This window comes from Bos mutus, chromosome 1 (assembly GCF_027580195.1).
Source record: "Bos mutus isolate GX-2022 chromosome 1, NWIPB_WYAK_1.1, whole genome shotgun sequence".
In the NCBI taxonomy this organism is placed as follows: domain Eukaryota; kingdom Metazoa; phylum Chordata; class Mammalia; order Artiodactyla; family Bovidae; genus Bos; species Bos mutus.
In genome coordinates this window covers 114,300,002-114,320,405 of record NC_091617.1, presented here as the reverse complement: position 1 = coordinate 114,320,405, position 20,404 = coordinate 114,300,002, and the positions used below count along the sequence as shown (strand labels likewise).

The following is a 20,404-nucleotide window of genomic DNA, read 5'->3' as shown; positions in this document are numbered from 1 at the left end:
TGTAGAATTTTCTTTCTAGATATCTTCTTTCTCTGCTGTTTTATTTCTTTCCAGATACTTTCTTTCTATCCCACTTGCCAGTGGAGTAACTGAGCAAATTACTTATGCTTTCTGTGTCCTGGTGTCCTTATCTGTAGGAGAGGGATAATAATGGTACCTGCCTTGGGATGGATATGATGTTGAATAAGAAATATACTTTTCTCAGTCTAATAGCAAAATGCTTGATGTACAATGAACACACAAGTAGCATTACTGTTTACCTCTCTGTACTTTAATTAATAGGTATTTATTGATTCTTTACTAAGTACTTAATATTTTGCTTAGTTCAGTGGGTCATTGATCAAGACTCAGTGCCTCTAACCATGAGTATTAGCCTTCGTGCTCTATGGTTAAAGCCTTCCTTTTGCTGTCCCAACCCAATGTCTTCTCTTTTTTTTGTCTGTTTTTCTTCTCAGTGCTTTTTTCTTCTTGTATGAGTTTTGCAAACTTTCTTCATACTTAGATTCAGTTTATACATGACCTCTTTCTAAGAAGCTTCTCCTCAAACCCGCCCTGGTCATGCTCTTGTCCTGCCTTCTTATTTCTGTAATGCACCCAGTTCATTTCTCCATCACTGTCTTCGGCACATGAATTCTAATTACATGCATCTTCCTCCCTCTCTGGATTTCAGTGCATGACATGTGACCTACCACCTTCGTGTTTTTGTCACTTAGTGAAATACTTGTTACGTAATAGACTCCATCGAAAAGAATGTCTGAATGGTTGTTGGTTGAAGGAATACGAGACTTTGCTCCTAAAGACCTTATTACTTGGTTGAAGAGATGCTAGTATACCCATGTGACATGAAGGTGAACAAGAAAGCATTTTATAATGATATCTATATTTGTTCGAAAGTGAAAGTCGCTCAGTCGTGTCTGACTCTTTGTGACCCCAGGGATGCAAATTAAGTTTATAATTTATTTTCATATATACATTTTCCTGAAGTAGGAAAGGTCATTTACTTCCCTGTTACAGATACAGATTTTTATGTTCCCAAATATAAATGAATTGAGTTAGGTCAGTCAGGTCAAGTTTTAAGAAGCAGCACCTAGCTTGTCAACCATGTTTTGCTTTTGTTCTATTCCTGAATCAGAAATACAGAAGAAGGTTTGGTCATTCTTATAGGCAATACTTTGTTTTCATTTTCTTTCCCTTCTTTGGGAAGCTTTAAGAAATTACTATGGTATTATCCTCCAATTAAAAAAATAAAAATTTAAAAAATTAGAGAAACACAAAAACAAAAAATTTGTATAGTGATATTTAAGCATATACAGAATTAGAGAAATATTGTAACACCTCCTGTGTATATATCAGTCAGCATTTTGTATGCATGCATCCATGTGAACATTTTGTGTTTAATTTATTACCTTCCAGGTACCTTTTGTCCCTGGCGTCTTTTTTTATGTTCCCCTGATATCTTTTAAAACAAATCTCAGACATTCTTATCAGTTTACTTATATGTATGTAGGAACTTTATGTATTAATAACTTGTTTTAAATATAACATTTACGAATCTATCAATATTGATAATAATTTCATTGTATCACTTAATTCCCAGTTTACATTCAACATTTTCCCAATTATCACAACACATCTTTTTACAAATAGATCGCTCAGATGACCATCTAAAAAATACCTATCTAGATTTTATGTCTTTCAAGATTCTTTTCATCTATGATAATTCCTGCTCCTTTTCCCCTTCATGCTTTATTTGTTGAGAAAAATCAGGTCATTGTCCTAGAGAATATTTGAGATTCTGAATTTAGCTAATTGCTTCCCAATAGTATCATTTAGCTTGTTCTCCCATCACCCTTATTTTCTGTAGACTAGAAATTAAAACTAGAATTGAATTTGATTTTAATGCTACTGCTTATTATTTGGTAAGAATATTTCCCACCTGGTGCTGTGTACTTCCAGTTGCATCCCATCAGGAGGGAATAAATTCATTTCTCTCCACTTTTAATGATGTTAAAATCTATCAGTAAGTTCAGGTAAACTTGGGCCAGTTCCTATAAAGTTCTCCATCAGATCTAGATCCAGTGGTTTCACTCCACTGCTGAGCTTTTTCATAGCACCATGATTTTGTTAGGGATTGTATAGCAGTGACTTTTAATTATATTATTCTTGCTGCATTTATTACCTGAAATTTTTCTATGAAGGGCTTTGCCATAGTACCTAGTTGGCAGTTCCATAATACAATTTATAGCAAAAGATGATGGAGAAAGAAATGGCAACCCACTCCAGTATTCTTGCCTAGAGAATCCTGTGGACAGAGGAGCTGGTGGGCTGCTGTCCATAGGGTCGCATGGAGTCGGACACGACTGAAGCGACTTAGCATGCATGCATGCATTGGAGAAGGAAATGGCAACCCACTCCAGTGTTCTTGCCTGGAGAATCCCAGGGATGGAGGAGCCTGGTGGGCTGCCATCTGTGGGGTCACACAGAGTCAGACACAACTGAAGTGGCTTAATAGCAGCAGCAGCAAAAGATGGAGAAATGCATGATTTTTTATTTACCAATATTCAGAATCAGACATTAACTTCTAATAATAAAGTGAAATACAGTTATAGATATAGTCAAAGTATTCTAACACATTTTTACAAAATTTCCCTTATGGAAGTTCTTTGATTTTTTTTTTTTTGGATGAATGCATTTTGATAACATTACTTCTCATGGAAAGTTCCCTTTCCTTTCTGTTTACTGTAAATATACTGCTATCTGATTGAGCCTGTTCTCTCAAAAGTTATTTGTTGCTCATCCTTTTTTTTTGGTAAGCACCTGGTTAGGCTAGACTTAGAATGTAGACACTGGCCCAGCTTTTTCACAGAATATATAGTTTGGGTTTGTTTCCTATTCATAATATGATGTGATTAAAAAAAAACAAATGTGTCTATGAATCTGTTTTTGCTTACTCTCATATTTGGTGTCCTGTATTACACATTTTTAACAAACAATATTTTTAGTTGATTTTAGAGACCCTGGCCCTAGTCTCTGAAACAAAAACAGTAAAGAGATTTGAAAGTTGTTACGGCTGACCCAAAGAAAAATTAAGTATCTGCATATTGGGCACTCTATGTGACAAATGAGGAAGTTTTTATTTTTATTATTTGGAAAGGTAAGAAGAGGGAATAATGAGACCTCCATAAGACAAAAGACAAAAATCAATGCTTAAGATCCTGTGCTGTCTTAACATAAGCAAGTATTTGAACTTAGTTTGACTTCTGTATTCAGGAACCGAGGGTGACATTTTATGGATGTCTTTATCTCCTATAATTAAAATATGTTTTGTCAGGATTTTTTTTTAAGGTGTTTTGGATTTTAGAAAACATATATCTAAATGTTTGTGAACATCTTGTATGAATAGCCCGTGTAAATGGTACTAGTAAGACCCTCCTTTCTCTACAGGATTTGTGTTTCAGTTCAGTTCAGTTCAGTTCAGTCACTCAGTCGTGTCTGACTCTTTGCGACCCCATGAATTGCAGCACGCCAGGCCTCCCTGTCCATCACCAACTCCCAGAGTTCACCCAAACTCATGTCCGTCGAATCTGTGATGTCATCCAGCCATCTCATCCTCTGTCATCGCCTTCTTCTCCTGCCCCTAATCCCTCCCAACATCAGAGTCTTTTCCAATGAGTCAACTCTTCGCATAAGGTGGCCAAAGGATTGGAGTTACAGCTTCAGTATCAGTCCTTCCAATGAACACCCAGGACTGATCTCCTTTAGGATGGACTGGTTGGATCTCCTTGCAGCCCAAGGGACTCTCAAGAGTCTTCTCCAACACCACAGTTCAAAAGCATCAATTCTTCGATGCTCAGCTTTCTTCACAGTCCAACTCTCACATCCATACATGACCACTGGAAAAATCATAGCCTTGACTAGACGGACCTTTGTTGGCACAGTAATGTCTCTGCTTTTGAATATGCTATCTAGATTGGTCATAACTTTTCCTTCCAAGGAGGAAGAGTCTTTTAATTTCATGGCTGCAGTCACCATCTGCAGTGATTTTGGAGCCCCTCAAAATAAGCCTGACACTGTTTCCACTGTTTCCCCATCTATTTCCCATGAAGTGATGGGACCAGATGCCGTATCTTAGTTTTCTGAATGTTGAGCTTTAAGCCAGCTTTTTCACTCTCCTCTTTCACTTTCATCAAGAGGCTTTTTAGTAGCTCTTCACTTTCTGCCATAAGGGTGGTATCATCTGCATATCTGAGGTTATTGATATTTCTCCCAGCAATCTTGATTCCAGCTTGTGCTTCTTCCAGTCCAGCGTTTCTCATGATGTACTCTGCAGAGAAGTTAAATAATCAGGGTGACAATATACAGCCTTGACAGACTCCTTTTCCTATTTGGAACCAGTCTGTTGTTCCATGTCCAGTTCTAACTGTTGCTTCCTGACCTGCATATAGGTTTCTCAAGAGGCAGGTCAGGTGGTCTGGTATTCCCATCTCTTGAGGGCACAATTGCACTCATCTCACATGCTAGTAGGAGAAGGCAATGGCACCCCACTCCAGCACTCTTGCCTGGAGAATCCCATGGACAGAGGAGCCTGGTGGGCCTCGGTCCACGGGGTTGCTAAGAGTCGGACACGACTGAGCAACTTCACTTTCACTTTTCACCTTCTTACATTGGAGAAGGAAATGGCAACCCACTCCAGTGTTCTTGCCTGGAGAATCCCAGGGACGGGGGAGCCTCGTGGGCTGCCATCTATGGGGTCGCACAGAGTCGGGCACGACTGACGTGACTTAGCAGCAGCAGCAGCACACGCTAGTAAAGTAATGCTCAAAATTCTCCAAGCCAGGCTTCAGCAATACTTGAACCTTGAACTTCCAGTTGTTCAAGCTGGTTTTAGAAAAGGCAGAGGAACCAGAGATCAAATTGCCAACATCTACTGGATTTGTGTTTAGGAGATAGCAAATACAATATCATGTTAAATTCACCAGAAAAATGTATTCTGCAAATCTGAGGTTATAATTTATATTGTTTTGCTAAACATGTGCTGTTAATGTTGTAAATTTTGGGTATTATTTAAATAACCGTTGTAATTCCAAAGTCTTCTCAGATATTTTCTCTGGAATAGAAACTCTTTTATTCATGTTCGGATAGTATGAAATAGCTTTATGATTAATTGAAATTCGAGTAAAAGGCAGATTCCTGGAATATCGTTGAAAATACTTTTTTGCAATTGAAAATCAGGAAGATAGAGAAATTTTACAGTTGGCTTATAAGTCTGTGCTAACATGTTTTATGATGTATAATGTTGCAGAGAAGTGCTGAGAGGCAAGAGATGTTTAAAAGCAGTAGTATTAGGTTTGCTTTGCTAGCACCTTATCAGGAAATTTGAGAGGCAAAAAACTAAACCCTTTAATTGTGGTATCTGGTAACTGAGGATTAAGCTGAATTTAACTTTGAAGATAAGAATTGATATTTATGTTATGTCAGTGGAAACAATAGCTGTATTTTTGACTTGAGGAAATTGCTTAATCTAAATAGCATGAAAGTTGACCCAGAAGTGTACTCATCCATAAATATTGACTGTTTGAATCTGTTGAAAACCGGAAGGCTAACGTCAAGGATACAGTAGTAAACTTCTAAAAGGAGTTGGTGAAAAGTAAATGTTATGCAGCACAAAAAGAATACCAGGGGGAAAATTGACAGAGAAGAATAACAGGAAGATTAGTCATTTCTGGAAGGAAAAAAAGGTGGGGAATGGGGGAAAAAGTATTTTAAACAGGAAGGGGGAACTGGAAGTACCAGTGCTAACAGACAGACAGGAGTTCATTACAGGGCAGAACTGGACTTTCAAAAAAAGGAATAATACTGGTCAAATTTAGTTACAACATATAATGTTTATGTCAATAGCAAACAAAAATAAAATGGAGACATTTTTCTGTTACGGATTCAGAGAAATAAAAGAAATGATATTGAAATAAAAGAGCGATATTTACTCCTTGGCCAAACTGACCTGGCTTAAGTCACATAGTAATGTTCAAGTGCATAAAGAAAACGGATTTCTTTTAAAACAGGCGAACATTCTACTGTTTTCAAGTGTTAGGTAAAACAAAAACATTCTGGATGTCTTAAAATAAGTGTGCTACTCGGTTTGAAATGATTTTCACTTATTGTTTACGTATCTGACAACAGAAGAGTTAACAATCTCCAAATACTTTAAGAACTGTTTCTATAAATTCTCAAAAATATAAATTTAACTCTATATATCAGATGAAGTATATATGTGTAACAGTCCCTATAACAGAAAACAAGAAAGTTAACATCACAAGTGGTATATGTGTTGGTAGAATCCTATTAATCCTTCATTTCTGTTAGGGAACAGGTTTTGCTGGACACGTTTTCCAATCTCTCTGAATGTTCTCATCTGTCAAAGGGTAATAATAATATATCTGCCTCCAAGGTGTGTAATAAGGATTAGATGAACTGGTAGACACAGACCTGGAAGTGGCATTTTGTCTTTCTACTTTTAATCCGATATCCAGATATTGAAACACAGGCTTGTATGACACATTTCCAACTAACCAACATGGGAAGATGCATCATTGTAGTAGAAGCTCTTATTGATGCCTTGATGCTTAAAATGTCATATACTAGGTTACATATGTATCCTTACTTGACATATAAAACTGTACTTCTGTTGGTCATCCCTCAGTAACTACAGTAAACAGTAAATTACATAAAAAGTAGTTTTCAAGAAAGTAGATATCTCTAAGGTTACATAATCACAGCATCAGGACAAAATTTGTGTATTCATCTATTTAGAAAAAATATAAATGCAGAAAGTGGCTTATGTATATTGAAATAAAGATATCAAATTTTAAAAGGTTATCTAACTAATGTAACTTTAGAGACCCAAGACTACTGTTATTTTAGGTAACCACGTGGGACATATTCTATATCACTTCATTTATAGAAATATGATATGTAGTCAGGTAAGCATTTCCTGTTGATTTTATGATAAGTTGCAATGCTTTCATGACTCAGGTACACACACTTCCTGAGATAATGTCTGATTCCAGCCCAGAATAACCAGTTTGCACGAACACCAAATAGTACTAAAAAGTTCTCTCTCTTTCTCCCTCTCTCGCTTTCTCCCCCTTTCTAACCTTACCCACATGCAGACAGACACTCTTTCCATATACATACACACCCAGCCTCCAAGGCATAATTTCGTAGGAAATGTTTATTTTCCCAACTACAGAAAACAAACCTTATCTCAAACACTGAAAGTCCTTCCTTTTCCTGGTTTGGAAACACTAAGTCATACTTGGGGATTTTCTTTAGCCAGCATTTAGGTTTATTTCAAGCTTAAAAAGTTGTGAGGACAAAATGACTCAGAAATTTGTAATGCGCAATTAAAGCTTTTCACTTTTAGGTCACCAGTACATATCTAGCTGACTTGTGTTAGTTAAGGATTGATTACAGTTGGTACGTTGTTTAATTTCCAGAAGAAGCTGGGAAGCTCACTGCAGCTTTTCCTGTTTTGATCTGTGTACGGGCTAGAGTTGGTGCTTATTAATATATTTCTTTGCAGATAAAGCCAAGTTCACAGAATTAAATAAAAGAGTCGACCTAGTAGGAGTTGATGAGTAAGAAGCTATTAATTTAGTCATCCACAAACATATATTTATTGTCTGACACCTCAGAATCATATTTCTAAGTTTTTAATTGCAATCACCGACAGCAAGAAGTAAGAACTGTAACTTCAATAGATAAGACAAAGATTCAGAATGACTATATACATATATAAAATATATTTATGTATATTCATATGAAATACAGATGACTGCATCAATGAGTCATGATCTTCCTAGTCTGTCACTCAGTAGTGCCAAAGTCATAAAATCATTTGTTATGTTCTATGTAAAAGCCCATGGAATTATTTTATTTTTTCCCACCCAAAAAAATTCCAGAATCTATTTCTAAAAATCTTGAATAACTTGTTTTAATTCAGTGTTAACATTGGACATTGAGATAAGTTTAAATCTTGTTGTCAGCAAAGAGAAAAATCAAGCTTATGTGGACACAGTCTATACTTCCAATTCCTAAGGATTTCTGCAGAGAAGGTAGTTGTCTAGAAATATGGTAAAGAATTGTCATCTTCCTTCTGTGGAAACTTTTGATTGTAAAAATAATTGAAAGTAGGCTCTAATGCATCACCCCAGGCTGTGCCATGTGGGTATGTAAATTTCTTCCTGCTAAATGCCACCAAATGGCTGCACTGCTTACAGCTGGTGGCTAAATTCTGACACAGGGTAGATACCTTTACCATAAGTATATTTTCTCTCTGAAGTTTTCATGGATTCTTATGGTAATTTATATCAGGTTAAAGCCATAAAAAGCTAAAGTTGGCCAAAATTTGTCCAGAGAGTTAGACTTGCTGCCAAATTAATTGCTTGGTCTCAGTATTCTTATTGGTTTCTCAGACTTACGCATGGCTCCCTAGATGCTTGATTTGAGCTGTCTGACATTCCCCAGATGGCTTTGTGTCTTTAAGAGCTAATTTAAAGAAGGTCATTTCAGCTGCTGAATATTCAAGGAAGTATCCTGGTCTAAGGTTGGTTGCAGCCGGTGTCTCAAGGGATGAACCTTGGATTTCTGAAGCTTTCTCTGAGCTCACAGTTATTGTCTTGGCCCTACACATGATCACATTTATTTGCCAAAGATGGGATTAAAAATAAATATGACCCTCAGCAGTGGTAATCCCCCCAAAAAGAATGACTGACACTATGAGGATAATAATGTTACTACTCTGTTACTGCCTCTGAAGATATGATACATTGGAATAAAGTATGAAACTGAGTTTGTCCTTTTTAAAATCTGAGAATAAAACACTTGTAAATTCCTTAAATTAGTAAGCATCATTAAGAAAAATGATAGAATTGTGTATTGTGTAAGCTTATCTACTTGTTAGTTGCTCAGTCGTATCCAACTCTTTGTGACCCTGTGGGCTGTAGCCTGCCAGGCTCCTCTGTCCATGGAATTCTCCAGTCAAGAATACTGGATTGGGTAGCCATTCTCTTCTCCAGGGGATCTTCCCAACCCAGGGATTGAACCTGGGTCTCCTGCATTGCAGGCAGATTCTTTACCATCTGAGTCACCAGGGTGTATGACATTATGTACTTCATACCTATGTTTTTGAAAAGGAGCAGGGGTAGATGATCCTTCTCCCACCAGGGTTCTGGCCAGAGCTGACGTTTCTTATCTCCCTTATTTAAGAATCTAACATGTAATCAGCTTTCAGGAGGCAATAGAGGGTAGGCGTAGGCACAAAACCACTTCAGGAACTACATTCCCTGAATCCAGAGTTTACATTTGCTGTTTACAATTCCTATGACCTTTGGCAATGTCCTTAACATTCTTACCCCCCTAAATAGGAACATATTTACCTTATTGAGTTGTTTTGAATCTTGAAGAAGTAGAGGACTTACGAAATTCTAGGGCACACAATAAGTACCATATACATATGATCTGTTTACCTAAACTTTGTAAACCAGAACTGATACTGCAGTTTTCACAACATGTTTAAGAGCTCCTGGCCTGGAACTATGTATAACCTGGATTCAGTGATCATTTTTGAGCCCTGTGACCTTAAACATGTGACATAACTTGACTGAGCCTCAGTTTTCTCATTTGCAAAATGGGGCAGTAATAATATCTGATTTTGTTGCTGCAAAGATTAAATGGAATAACACATGTAAAGTAATGAGTGCCTGGCACTTCTTGGGTATGTGGTATGTGTTAATTACTGTTCTGATTTTTACTTTGGTGTTTAAGTTAACATGTGAAGTATTGATACATGAGCAACATGTATATATCTGTGTATGTAGGGTTTCATACAGGTTTCACACATCAGAATCTGTGTATGTAGGGTTTCAGTTTTGCTAATGAGAATTATTGTTATTTACTATGCAGAGAATAAATGTGTCAGTGTTTATAATTATTTTCTAATAAGTAAATAACATTTACTTATTAGGAGAATAATAGTAATGTGTTTTTCACTTACCCTTTGTTAGACTATTTAGATTTTTTTTTTTTTTATCTGTGAGATTTGAGCTCTGGATAAATTAGTTAAATAAAGTAAATGTTTTGTTAGTGATTTACCTTCTGTGTCCAGACATATTCTAGCCACTCGTTAAGTTGAGTGCCACTGGGAGGAAAAGCAACTCATCAATAACATAAAAATGGGAATGAAAGAGAGAAGCAGAGAAGACATTGCTTCTTCTGTAAAATAAAGTTCATGAGTCCTGATATTTCCCCATCTGTCGGGAGTGTTGTAAAGATTATGAAAACATAAGCGTTTGTAAAATGTAATTTTATGCCAGAAAGGCAAATAGAGTATTATGAAAGAAATGACCAAAGTTGCATGATGACATTCATTTCATATGGTAACATCCTTTTTTTCATTAACAGGAAATGTTAGGGCAAAGTACCTGCTTCTTAGGAGTGGGAAAAGTAAACAAAAATTGAACAAAGATTCATCAAGTCTTCTTTGTGATAAAGTAAATCTTTAAAACTGTGTTTTCCATAGAATTAAAAATGTGGAATTTCATAGTAAAAGTATATTTATCACCTTGTTTGGGGAGCAGATTTTAAGCACGATCACAGGAAAACACCTGTTTTGACACTCTGTGGGGAAGGCGCAAACATACGGGCAAACTCTGTCTAGGTGTAGAGTAAACAAGAATGCTTTGGCTAGCATCCTGCAAGGAGTCGGGTCTAAATGGTCTGCTCCAGCTTCTGCTGCTGCTGCTGCTGCTAATATTGCTGGGAAGGACAAGTGGCTGACCTGGCATATCCTTTACTCTTGGTGCTGCCCCAGTCACTCAGGAAATGTTGTTTAAGGGAACCTCCTGGATCCTTTTCATGGCACCATGGCAAGAAGAAGCAGTATCTTATCTATTGAAGATAAAGCATGGAATTGGCTAATGGATGCTGGTGAGTGAATAAGGCAAGTGGGGAGCCAGTTTACTAAGATACCTTTTGGGCAGACCCGCTCTCTTGAGGACTGAGGTGGCGTCCCTGGGAAAATGGCATCTATAGTCTGAATCTCAGAACTTTGTTTTAGAAAGAAATCATAGTTTTAACACTGGTGACCTGATCCATGATACCATATATGTTCCATTAATAAAATTCATATTTATTCCCAGCTTGACTACTTGAAAGTTCTAATCCTGAAGTTTGTTAGCTGTCTCAGTATATGGAGTAGATGTTATTTCTTAGGCCCTATTTAATCTTCATTCTTGTTTTTCACTTGACCCACAGTGATTTTTTTTTTAAATAACTTTTCAGTATATGAAAGAAATTATTTTTCCTTTCAAATCTAAATGAGCTACTCCTTTTTGCAACACAATAAGAATATAGAATTTTAAATTAAGAGACTGTATATTACATATAATTCTTGTCAGGAATATTCTTTTCAATTCAAGATAATTATGTAAGGAAATTAGTAAGATACTGTTCATATTAGTCAGATAGTTGCTCAGGATAAATCTTTGACATGAGCACTAAAGAAATTTCGTTGCTCAGGATGAATCTTTGACATTAGCAATAAAGAAATTTCATTGCTATTTAATTGCCAATATAAGATAGTTCATTTGAGCGAGTTTCTTGATTGGTAAAATGAATAATTTGAATGAGCTAACCCACTCCAGACCTCCTGCCTGGAAAATTCCATGGACGGAGGCACCTGCTAGGCTGTACAGCCCATGGAATCGCAGAGTCTCACACGACTAAGCAACTTCACTTCTCATCTCAGTTTTTCTCACTCTGAAATTTTCTCACCCTAAAATTTCCTTTCCCCAAAGCAGAGGGGAAAGGATAATCCCCTCTGCTATTATAATCCCCCCTGTATTATAGTTTTTGATAATCCTACTTTGAGATTTGAAATACATATGTATCTCTTCCATCTTATAATTTATATCAGAAGGGAATATATGCCAATTAATTGTTTACCTGTATCTTTCATGAAAAGATTGGAAGATACAGAAATACCAAGTTTTTCATAGATGTGTAGACCATGTTTTTCCAGAATAATTAATCTATGATTAATAGGTATTTAATAAAAAACTTTGACAATCAAATTTAGGAGTTTACTCAGAGCATAGTAAAGGCCATGACAAGCCATGATTTTAATGTCATTTCAATTTTTAAGAACTCTATTTGACCATAACTGCCACTCCCCCATCATCTATGCTTTTTGAGAAGTGCCTTTTCACATGTGGCGGGACTATTCAGCCAGTAAATGTATATTGAGTGCCTATTGAAGGACTAGCTGCCCACTCCAGTATTCTTGCATGGAGAATTCCATGGATGGAGGAGCCTGGTGGGCTGCAGACCATGGGATCACAAAGAGTTGTCACCGACTGAGTAACTAACACACACACACTACACCTACTATGTTCGCAGGTTAATGAGGTGCAGGAATACAATTGTAAGCACCTTTGTCAACAATTTCTTCCTTTGTGATGCTTAACAATAGGGAAACAAACTTTGGTTTAGATTATCTAATCATATTACTTTTAGGAAGATACTTTAGTAGCAATATCATGTTTATTTTTAAAAAGCCACTACCGATTTTTCTATTTTCACTGACAATCCTGACATACTATTCTGAAGTCTGAAGAGCTTATAATTGAATGGACTGTACTATTTTAATTGGCAACATTAATTCCGTTTCTTATCTTCTCTTCCACATTTCTTATTTGTATGTTTTAGTTTTTGTTGTTTAGATGATTGAAATTGATTTTCATGAGAGGGATTGAGAAAAGAGGTCAGAAAACAAACTGTAATTGATTTTTAAATATTTTATTTAAAGTCAGACATACTACATTGAAAAAACGTCAGCTTCCATTTGGTTTCCACCATAGGGACTCACTTCATCTTTTCGTATGCAAACCTATCATATTGACATGATTGTGTCTTAAAAAATTAAGCTTTAGTTCAAACAAACATCTGTCTCCACTTAGGCACTGTTTATACAATAAAGGTATTTTAAAAGGGAAATTCATATTCCTCATCCTCTTACACAATCTCAATTCTCTCAGATTTAAAATACTAGCTGCCTAGGCAGTACTTACTATTTTGTAGTATAAGGATTATTTCATTTTATAAAAATATCTGACCCTTAGTGACTTACTGGACCTAAGTTTTACCCAAGCAAGTGCTGCTTTTATTGCATGTATCCCACTCCAGTACTTTTGCCTGGAAAATCCCATGGACGGAGGAGCCTGGTGGGCTGAAGTCCATGGGGTTGCTAGAGTCGGACACAACTGAGCGACTTCACTTTCACTTTTCACTTTCATGCATTGGAGAAGGAAATGGCAACTCACTCCAGTGTTCTTGCCTGGAGAATCCCAAGGACAGGGGAGCCTGGTGGGCTGCCATCTATGGGGTCACACAGAGTTGGACACGACTGAAGCAACTTAGCAGCAGCAACAGCAACATAATATATATGACATAACCACATGTATATGAGACTGGGGATGGAAGTCAGCCTTTCCCAACACACAATATTTGAGTTATTTGACACCAAGTAAATAGATTATTATTACTCTTCTAGTTAACTTGGACTTATATATATATATATATACACACACACACATATGTATATATAAAAGTAAATACCCAAAGTCAAGATTACACACACAGAACTTCCATTAGGCAGTAGTATTTCTTTTCATTTAATTCTAAAACAATATAAAATATTATGCATGGTTAATTTGCTTCTCATCTTGAAACAGTGACAGTTCCTAAATGAGTCTGATCGTTTTAATTTTGATTCATATTAGGGATTATTAAAGTTCTATCAGAGTTTATATTTAGTCTCTAGCTTGATTTTATCCAGCTCATTAAAGCAAAATTGTCTTACGGTCTATCTCCTGTAACTGTTTAATATTTAACATTCACTTGGCTCCTCAAGATAAGTTCCTGAAGGTTTGTGAGCAGTTGAAGAGCTGTGAATAGTGGTTAACAAGCTATAGGTGTCTCCATGGAAAATAGAATATTGTGAAGCCCAAATTTAGGAGAATCTCAGTGAGTAGTTACCTGACAGAGCATTAAAAACTACTGAGTTAAGCTCATTTTTCTTTCTGCCTCCTCTCTTTTCTCTTTTTTCCGTCTCTGCCTCATCTCTGAACACTCTTTGTTCACTACTTTTTCTTTTTATTCTTCTTATCTCATTGAATTCCTTCAGTCTCCCGTCATCTGATCATAATAGAAGGTGGTGTGTTTGATGAAACATGTTGTATTTAAAAAGCAGTTTTAATGGTTTCTCAATTTAAAAAATCAACTGGGTTTAACCTTCTTGCTGTCTTCTCATTTTCTCCTCTCATAGTGGATAACTTTGCCTTTTAATCTCTGTAGTCTTGTGGGTCAGCACCCTGTGACTTTTTTTGTATTTGTAAATTCCCTTATCTTAATATAAATGTTATAATAATGTGATTTAGGAATTTTATGCCACTTACTAGATTTTTAACCTCAACGCCAGTAGACATACTATAATGTGTCTTCCTTACTTTTCTTTCTAGAACTAGAGCTCCATCTCCCCCCTCAGCTGTGTTTTTGGCTGTATGTGGGATGCTAGAATGGCCTATCTTCGTGTATTTCGTTGCACTTTGCCATCGCTTCTTATGTTCTGTTGGTGAATTTTGGTGATTCTTTTCAAGCGCTTCTTGAGCTCTGTGCTAGTTGTTCCCATTCCCTTGTCCCCTTAGGGTCTTGTGCTGTGTGGTCATGTCTCCACTTCCTTGGCCCTGTCCACTGACAGACCCTTGGGTTCCCCAATGGCTGCCTCTGAACCCCTGTGAGGGCGGGAATATTCCTCCCCCTGCTGCTACAATTGAGCGCCCTGTGCTGGGTACCACGTTGCCCTCTACACCCGCTTTCAGTTGTTAAGGCTTCCCAAGCTTTGGCTGCGGCTCAGTGATCCTGCTGTCCAAACCCTCAAGCTTTCCTAGCCTCGACACTCAGTGGTAGCAGCAGGTGTTGGGATCTCTCCAAGCCCCTAAGACCCTGGGAGCAAGAGAATGGCCGTTTGACATAGACCTCAGGAGTTTACAAAGCACCAAGAAACCTCTGCAGAAGATGTGTAAAGGTAAGATTCCGATTTCTCCAGGAAGCTGCTCTAGATGCTAAAACAACCTACAGCTGTTGACTTAATGTAGACTCCATAGGTAGGCTATCCTTGGGCAGCTCTGTATCTGATGATAGAACCAAAGTAAAAAACACTTCTTTTAGGAATTTGGTGTAATAGTCACATTTCTATTTGATTTTATTTAGATTAAACTTGATGATGAATAGTTTTTAAAAAATACTTTTTCCATCATTTGAAGTGGAACTTGTGAAGGACCTTTTGGCTTTGTGTATCTTGTCAGAGAATCTTGTTGAGAGTGGAAACAGTTAAAAATAAAATAGAAAGTGTGTATTTTTCAAATGCCTGTATTTTATTTACCTCTCCATTCATGTTGAAAACCAGAAACATGAAATGGTTATTTCCTCACATTTTTCAAACTCAAATTCCAAAGTCCACAGTTAATTCAGAAGGAATGAGAAGGGCAGCTCAGTTCATGGTAGTGCCAGGATGCATTATTGTCCTTTGTCAAAAATTACTGCTTGTTGTTCTAAATGTGGCAGTCTCTTTTCTTTTAGGATTTAATTTCGTTTATTTTTTTTTTAAGAGATTATTTTCCTGCCTCTGTTTCTTGGGGGAAGATTTTGCTCCATTTACATGTAAAATACTGGATTAAGAATACTTGTGGGGGTGTGTGAGGGATGGGAGAGAGCACAGCAGCATGTTGGAGTGAATGGCACAAATCATCTCTTCAGCATTATAGCTTTTTTGGCAACTGTTACTTATTTATAAACTTTATTCTTTATTTTGCCTCCATTCATGGACGTTATTCTGGAAAGTGTTATTAAGACACTTCTAATATGAGATCGTTGGCGGCCTTACTATCAATTCATGCCTTCTTTTTTCCTCCCTTTGTTTTCTTCTCAATAAGGACTTAATCTTTTAATTGATTCCCTGTAGTTGGAATCAAGGCTATTATTAGCTTACTGTCACACTGAAACACTTTCATCTCAATAACCAAAAATGTAACAGATTTTAAAAATGAAAAAGAAGTTTTGACCAACAGCTGTATAAAATGAAATAGAAGACTTATCTTTGATGGTGCTTATTTTAGCATGTGTATTTTTAAAACTAAAAGATGTTCAACCGAATATTTTATTTACAATCGAATTCAAGTTTTATTCCCTCTAGACTTTTGAAGCATAAGCAAATGGAATGTTCTGCTGTCTTTCAGTGCATCTAATTGAGTAATTGATTTCACATGTAAAAACAGAAAAGGGAAATTTTAATGCTTTGATTCTTAACATTTATAATGAGTTTACAGTTTTAAAAAATGTATGGCACCGTTGAAGTTAGGAGTTTGCATTATTCTCAAGTTGGCTTGTAGAATGCTTTTTTCTGTTTTATTATCTAGAATACTTATATTCTACTGGGACAAGAAATGAAACAATATACATATAAAATTATATATATGTATTAAATTTTAAAATTATTTAATTAAGTGAAGACAGACTGATAGATTGTACTTATGGCCATTTGTAAAATGTTCTTACAATTTTAAAATTACTTTAAAAGCATTTTTAGTGGAACATAATCAATTAGTGATGTTCATTGTATTTAATGTTTTATGAAGAAAGTAACTGCATGTAAGCAGGACACAATATAGTAATATTTAGAATTTAGTGGTTGCTTTTTTAAGGCATACAGAAAAGGTACAAGATATCCCAAAATAGTGGTGTTATTAAGATCTTAGCAGTTAGCTGAATAGAATAAATAATAATAATAAATAAATTGAACAAATTATAAAATGACTATTTTGGAGATAAGGAAACAGAGGACCAATAATTCATAATTTCTTAAGCTCAGAGACAAGACCAGAATTCAAGTCACTGAATTCTAACCAGTGCACTTGTTTGTATGTGATTCTGTTTCTTAAAGTTGCAGTACATTTGAAGGGCCAGAGCAATGTCGGCAGAGCAACGAATGGATTCTAGGATTAGAAGAGATATTCCTTAGTATTTAGAGTTTCTGAGCATGGCTCATAAACCTGGTTTCACTTCTCCAGTGTAGCATGATTGGGACCTTTAGAATTTCTTTTTTATTTCTGTCTTGTTTAGTGTGGCTTTCATTGTATTAAGAGTTTGAAAAGCACATTGGAAGGAAATCATTGAAATATTTTTGTTTAATGAGAGTGTAGAACTTCTGCCATCCCATTTATTTCAGTTCATGATCCTGTAAATTTGACAGTCTTCCAAAAATTTCAGTTCTTAAAGTTGAAAAGATCAGACCTGTATGCAACTGTATATTTTCTGTTTCTAAGTAGAAATTTTAATTGACTTCGATTGTTTCCAAAATTAAAAAAATTATTCAGTTTGCAACTTTCAAGATATCTATTTATGGCATCATAAAGGTGGGAGAATACTCATTCTCTGTAATACAGTAATTGTATTTGTGTGAAATTATTTGACATATTTATTAATTAAATGCATTCTGGTTGCCCGACTTGAAATTATTACTTCAAAAATCAATTGTCCCCCTGATTTTACCACACTTCTGTCAGCACTTGGGGCTTACCAGGTGCTTCAGTGGTAAAGAATCTGCCTGCTGATGCAGGGGAGATGGGTTTGATCCTTGAGTCAGGAAGACCCCATTGATAGAGGGCATGGCAACCCACTCCAGTATTCTTGCCTGAAGAATCCCATGGACAGAGGAGCCTGGCAGTCCATGGGGTCACAAAGAGTTGGACATGACTGGGCACACACACACACACAATATCATCACTTAATAGGACCTTTTACTATGGCTCTTTTACTATGATTCTTGGGGAAGTATAATTGTAATCCAGTCCTTTTCCAAGATGCTCACTATCCAAGACAGACCTAGGGGAAAAATGTGTGCAAAACTAAGAATATAAACTCTGAATTCTCCTTTAAGAAGGTTCAATTTGAAAAATACTTAAGTGCTAGAATATTTTGCAACAGAAACTTATAACACTTACTTTAGAAAAAAGTATGAAGTGCTTATTCACTGAAAGTCTTAAAAGTCTTAGGTTAGTTCAAAAACTAAGGTCTGTTTAATCCCAATCATAATGATCCCTGAGTATTTACACTATCACTCAGCTCATAAGACTCACGCCTCTCAATTCCCACTGGTTTTTATTTCCCATCTATTCTTTGTGCCTTCTTGGAGAGTATGAGAGTTGTGCTGACTCTTGGGCTATGAGCAGAACATTTATAATTGACACTGAGAAATGTCAAATGTACATAAGCCTTTATGATATATTTCCTCAGTTGTAATAAATAAAGTTCCCAGTCTTAGACATATCTGTGTAGAAAAGAAAGGAAAAAACAGAGCTGAACTTGGTTCAAGCAAATAAAAGAAAGGACAGATCTAGGGATGGTCCCAGATACTGACATTTTTGATACTTTAGGGGAGTTTTACACTGTTCAATATCCTTTTTGTTGTGTGGAAATGAAAGCTTATTGAATTATTCAAGGTTAAGATATGTCTTTAATTGTAATTTATTGACTACCTACTACTTCTAGTCATTACAATAATTATCTCATTTATTCTTCACAGAAACACCTGGAAGTGTGTAGTACTACTTTACCTTTACAAATGAGGAAACAGGCTAAGAGAAGTTGAATAATCTGCTCAAGATACCATAACTGGACCCAGGGATTCCAACTCAGGACATATGGCTCCAGTGTCCACACTCAGAGATCCTATTAATTGTAAATTCCGGCAGTGAGTGCTAGTTCCCAAATTCAGTCCTGCCCCTTTTTATGACTTAGTGCCACTAAGGTGCTCCTTTCTAAACCCCCTCCCAATTCAGTCTAGGCTGCCGATCATCACTGGCTATTTGACCTTAAACAGATGACTTACTGTCCTCTTTTAGTCATAGTCCCACTTGCTCTGAAATAGGAGTAATATTATCTCCTTGTCTTTTTATGAAAATTTAATTTAATGAGAGTGTATGCCAGGCACTCAGCACAGTGGCTAGCATATAGAAAATAGCTATTGAATTGTTGATGCTATTATGTAATTTTCTCAAGGTCACACAACTAAGAAGTGATTGAGTCAGAATTCAGACCCAAGTTTGTAAGACTGAAAAACTAAACGGAACATGTACACACATACACACTTTCCATAAGGCAATAGCAATAACAACAGGATAACAACCACAGAGCAAAAACTCATGCTTTCTTCAAACTCTGATGCTACCTCTTATGCCTAACCATACCTTTTATGATGATTGAATCATGATGTCATGAATGCTGTTGGGAAAAGTATCATGGTTTAGTGGCTCAGGGGAAACTAGAGGTAAGGCTTTCAAAAATTGGAATTCTAGCTCCATTGCTTGCAAATTATTTGGTATTGGGCAAATTACATAACCCATCTACAGCTCTTTATCTAAATATGAAGCTAATAATAGTACCTATTATATTGGGTACAATGACAGAAATTTATGTAAATTAAAGAACTCCTTTAATAAATGACTTTCTATTAATAATTAATTGAGATGTACATATTTCTTTTAAAATATGGTATGTTCACAGAATGAGATGCATGGTTATGAAAATCCGAGATGGGTTGGATCTTGGTAATTATATGATCTGCCATTCTCCCAATAATCAATACGTTTTCACTGTCAGTAGCAGGCCCGTAGAGGAAGATGGGGGAAAGTCATCAAAGATCAGAACTGACCCAAATATGGAGTGGTTTTGCCATCAGGAAGGTGGATGAACTGCTCTCAATTGGGTAATATTAGTGACTGGCGTCATGGTCACCAGTTGGTGGGAATATGTGGGCACAGTCTTGTTAAACAGATGGTAGGTAGTAACAGTGTTCTTTCCCTTTTGAAACAGAACACAAACTAGCAGGTGGGGTTAAGTCCTGGAGAGAGAGTGTTAACTTGGACTGAGTGTCAGAGGTTAGCCTTGAACACTCGTCAGAGCAGGGACTTCTGCTCACATGTCTAACCTCCTTTACTAGATTCTCAGCTTCTTGAGGTCAGAGAGGTTTATTATATTTCTTTACAATGCCTTGTACAGACTCTGGGAAATAGCGGACACTCCGTGCATGTTTGATAATTAAAGAACAGATGTTCTAGGAATGGGACAGAAGAACTCATTTAAGGATATCGCGGCCATCAAAGGGGCTGGAACGGAAGACTGTAGTTGCAGAAGCTTAGCCTGCCCTGGGGTTCCTTCAGGGACAGTTGTTGTTTTTTAGTTGCTGAGTCATGTATGACTCTCTTGCAACACATGGACTGTAACCTGCCAG

At 36.5% G+C, this 20,404-nt stretch overlaps 1 protein-coding gene across 36 annotated transcripts in view; it reads left to right on the top strand.

The window, feature by feature from the left end:
* Positions 1–20,404, top strand: part of MBNL1 (muscleblind like splicing regulator 1) — a 222,661-nt gene that overhangs the window by 90,834 nt on the left and 111,423 nt on the right. For 2 of the 36 annotated variants that reach the window (XM_070374686.1, XM_070374685.1), the window contains exons 2-3: positions 10,871–10,986; positions 14,577–15,142. The exons of 29 other annotated variants lie outside the window; for them this stretch is intronic. Coding sequence is in view for 3 of the 7 variants with exons in the window: in XM_070374651.1 (XP_070230752.1) it covers positions 10,981–10,986 (6 nt within the window). In the remaining 4 variants the exon portion in view is untranslated. The remainder of the gene's footprint in view (positions 1–10,870; positions 10,987–14,576; positions 15,143–20,404) is intronic. 5 more of the 36 variants (XM_070374651.1, XM_070374645.1, XM_070374688.1 and 2 more) reach the window with 4 other exon arrangements.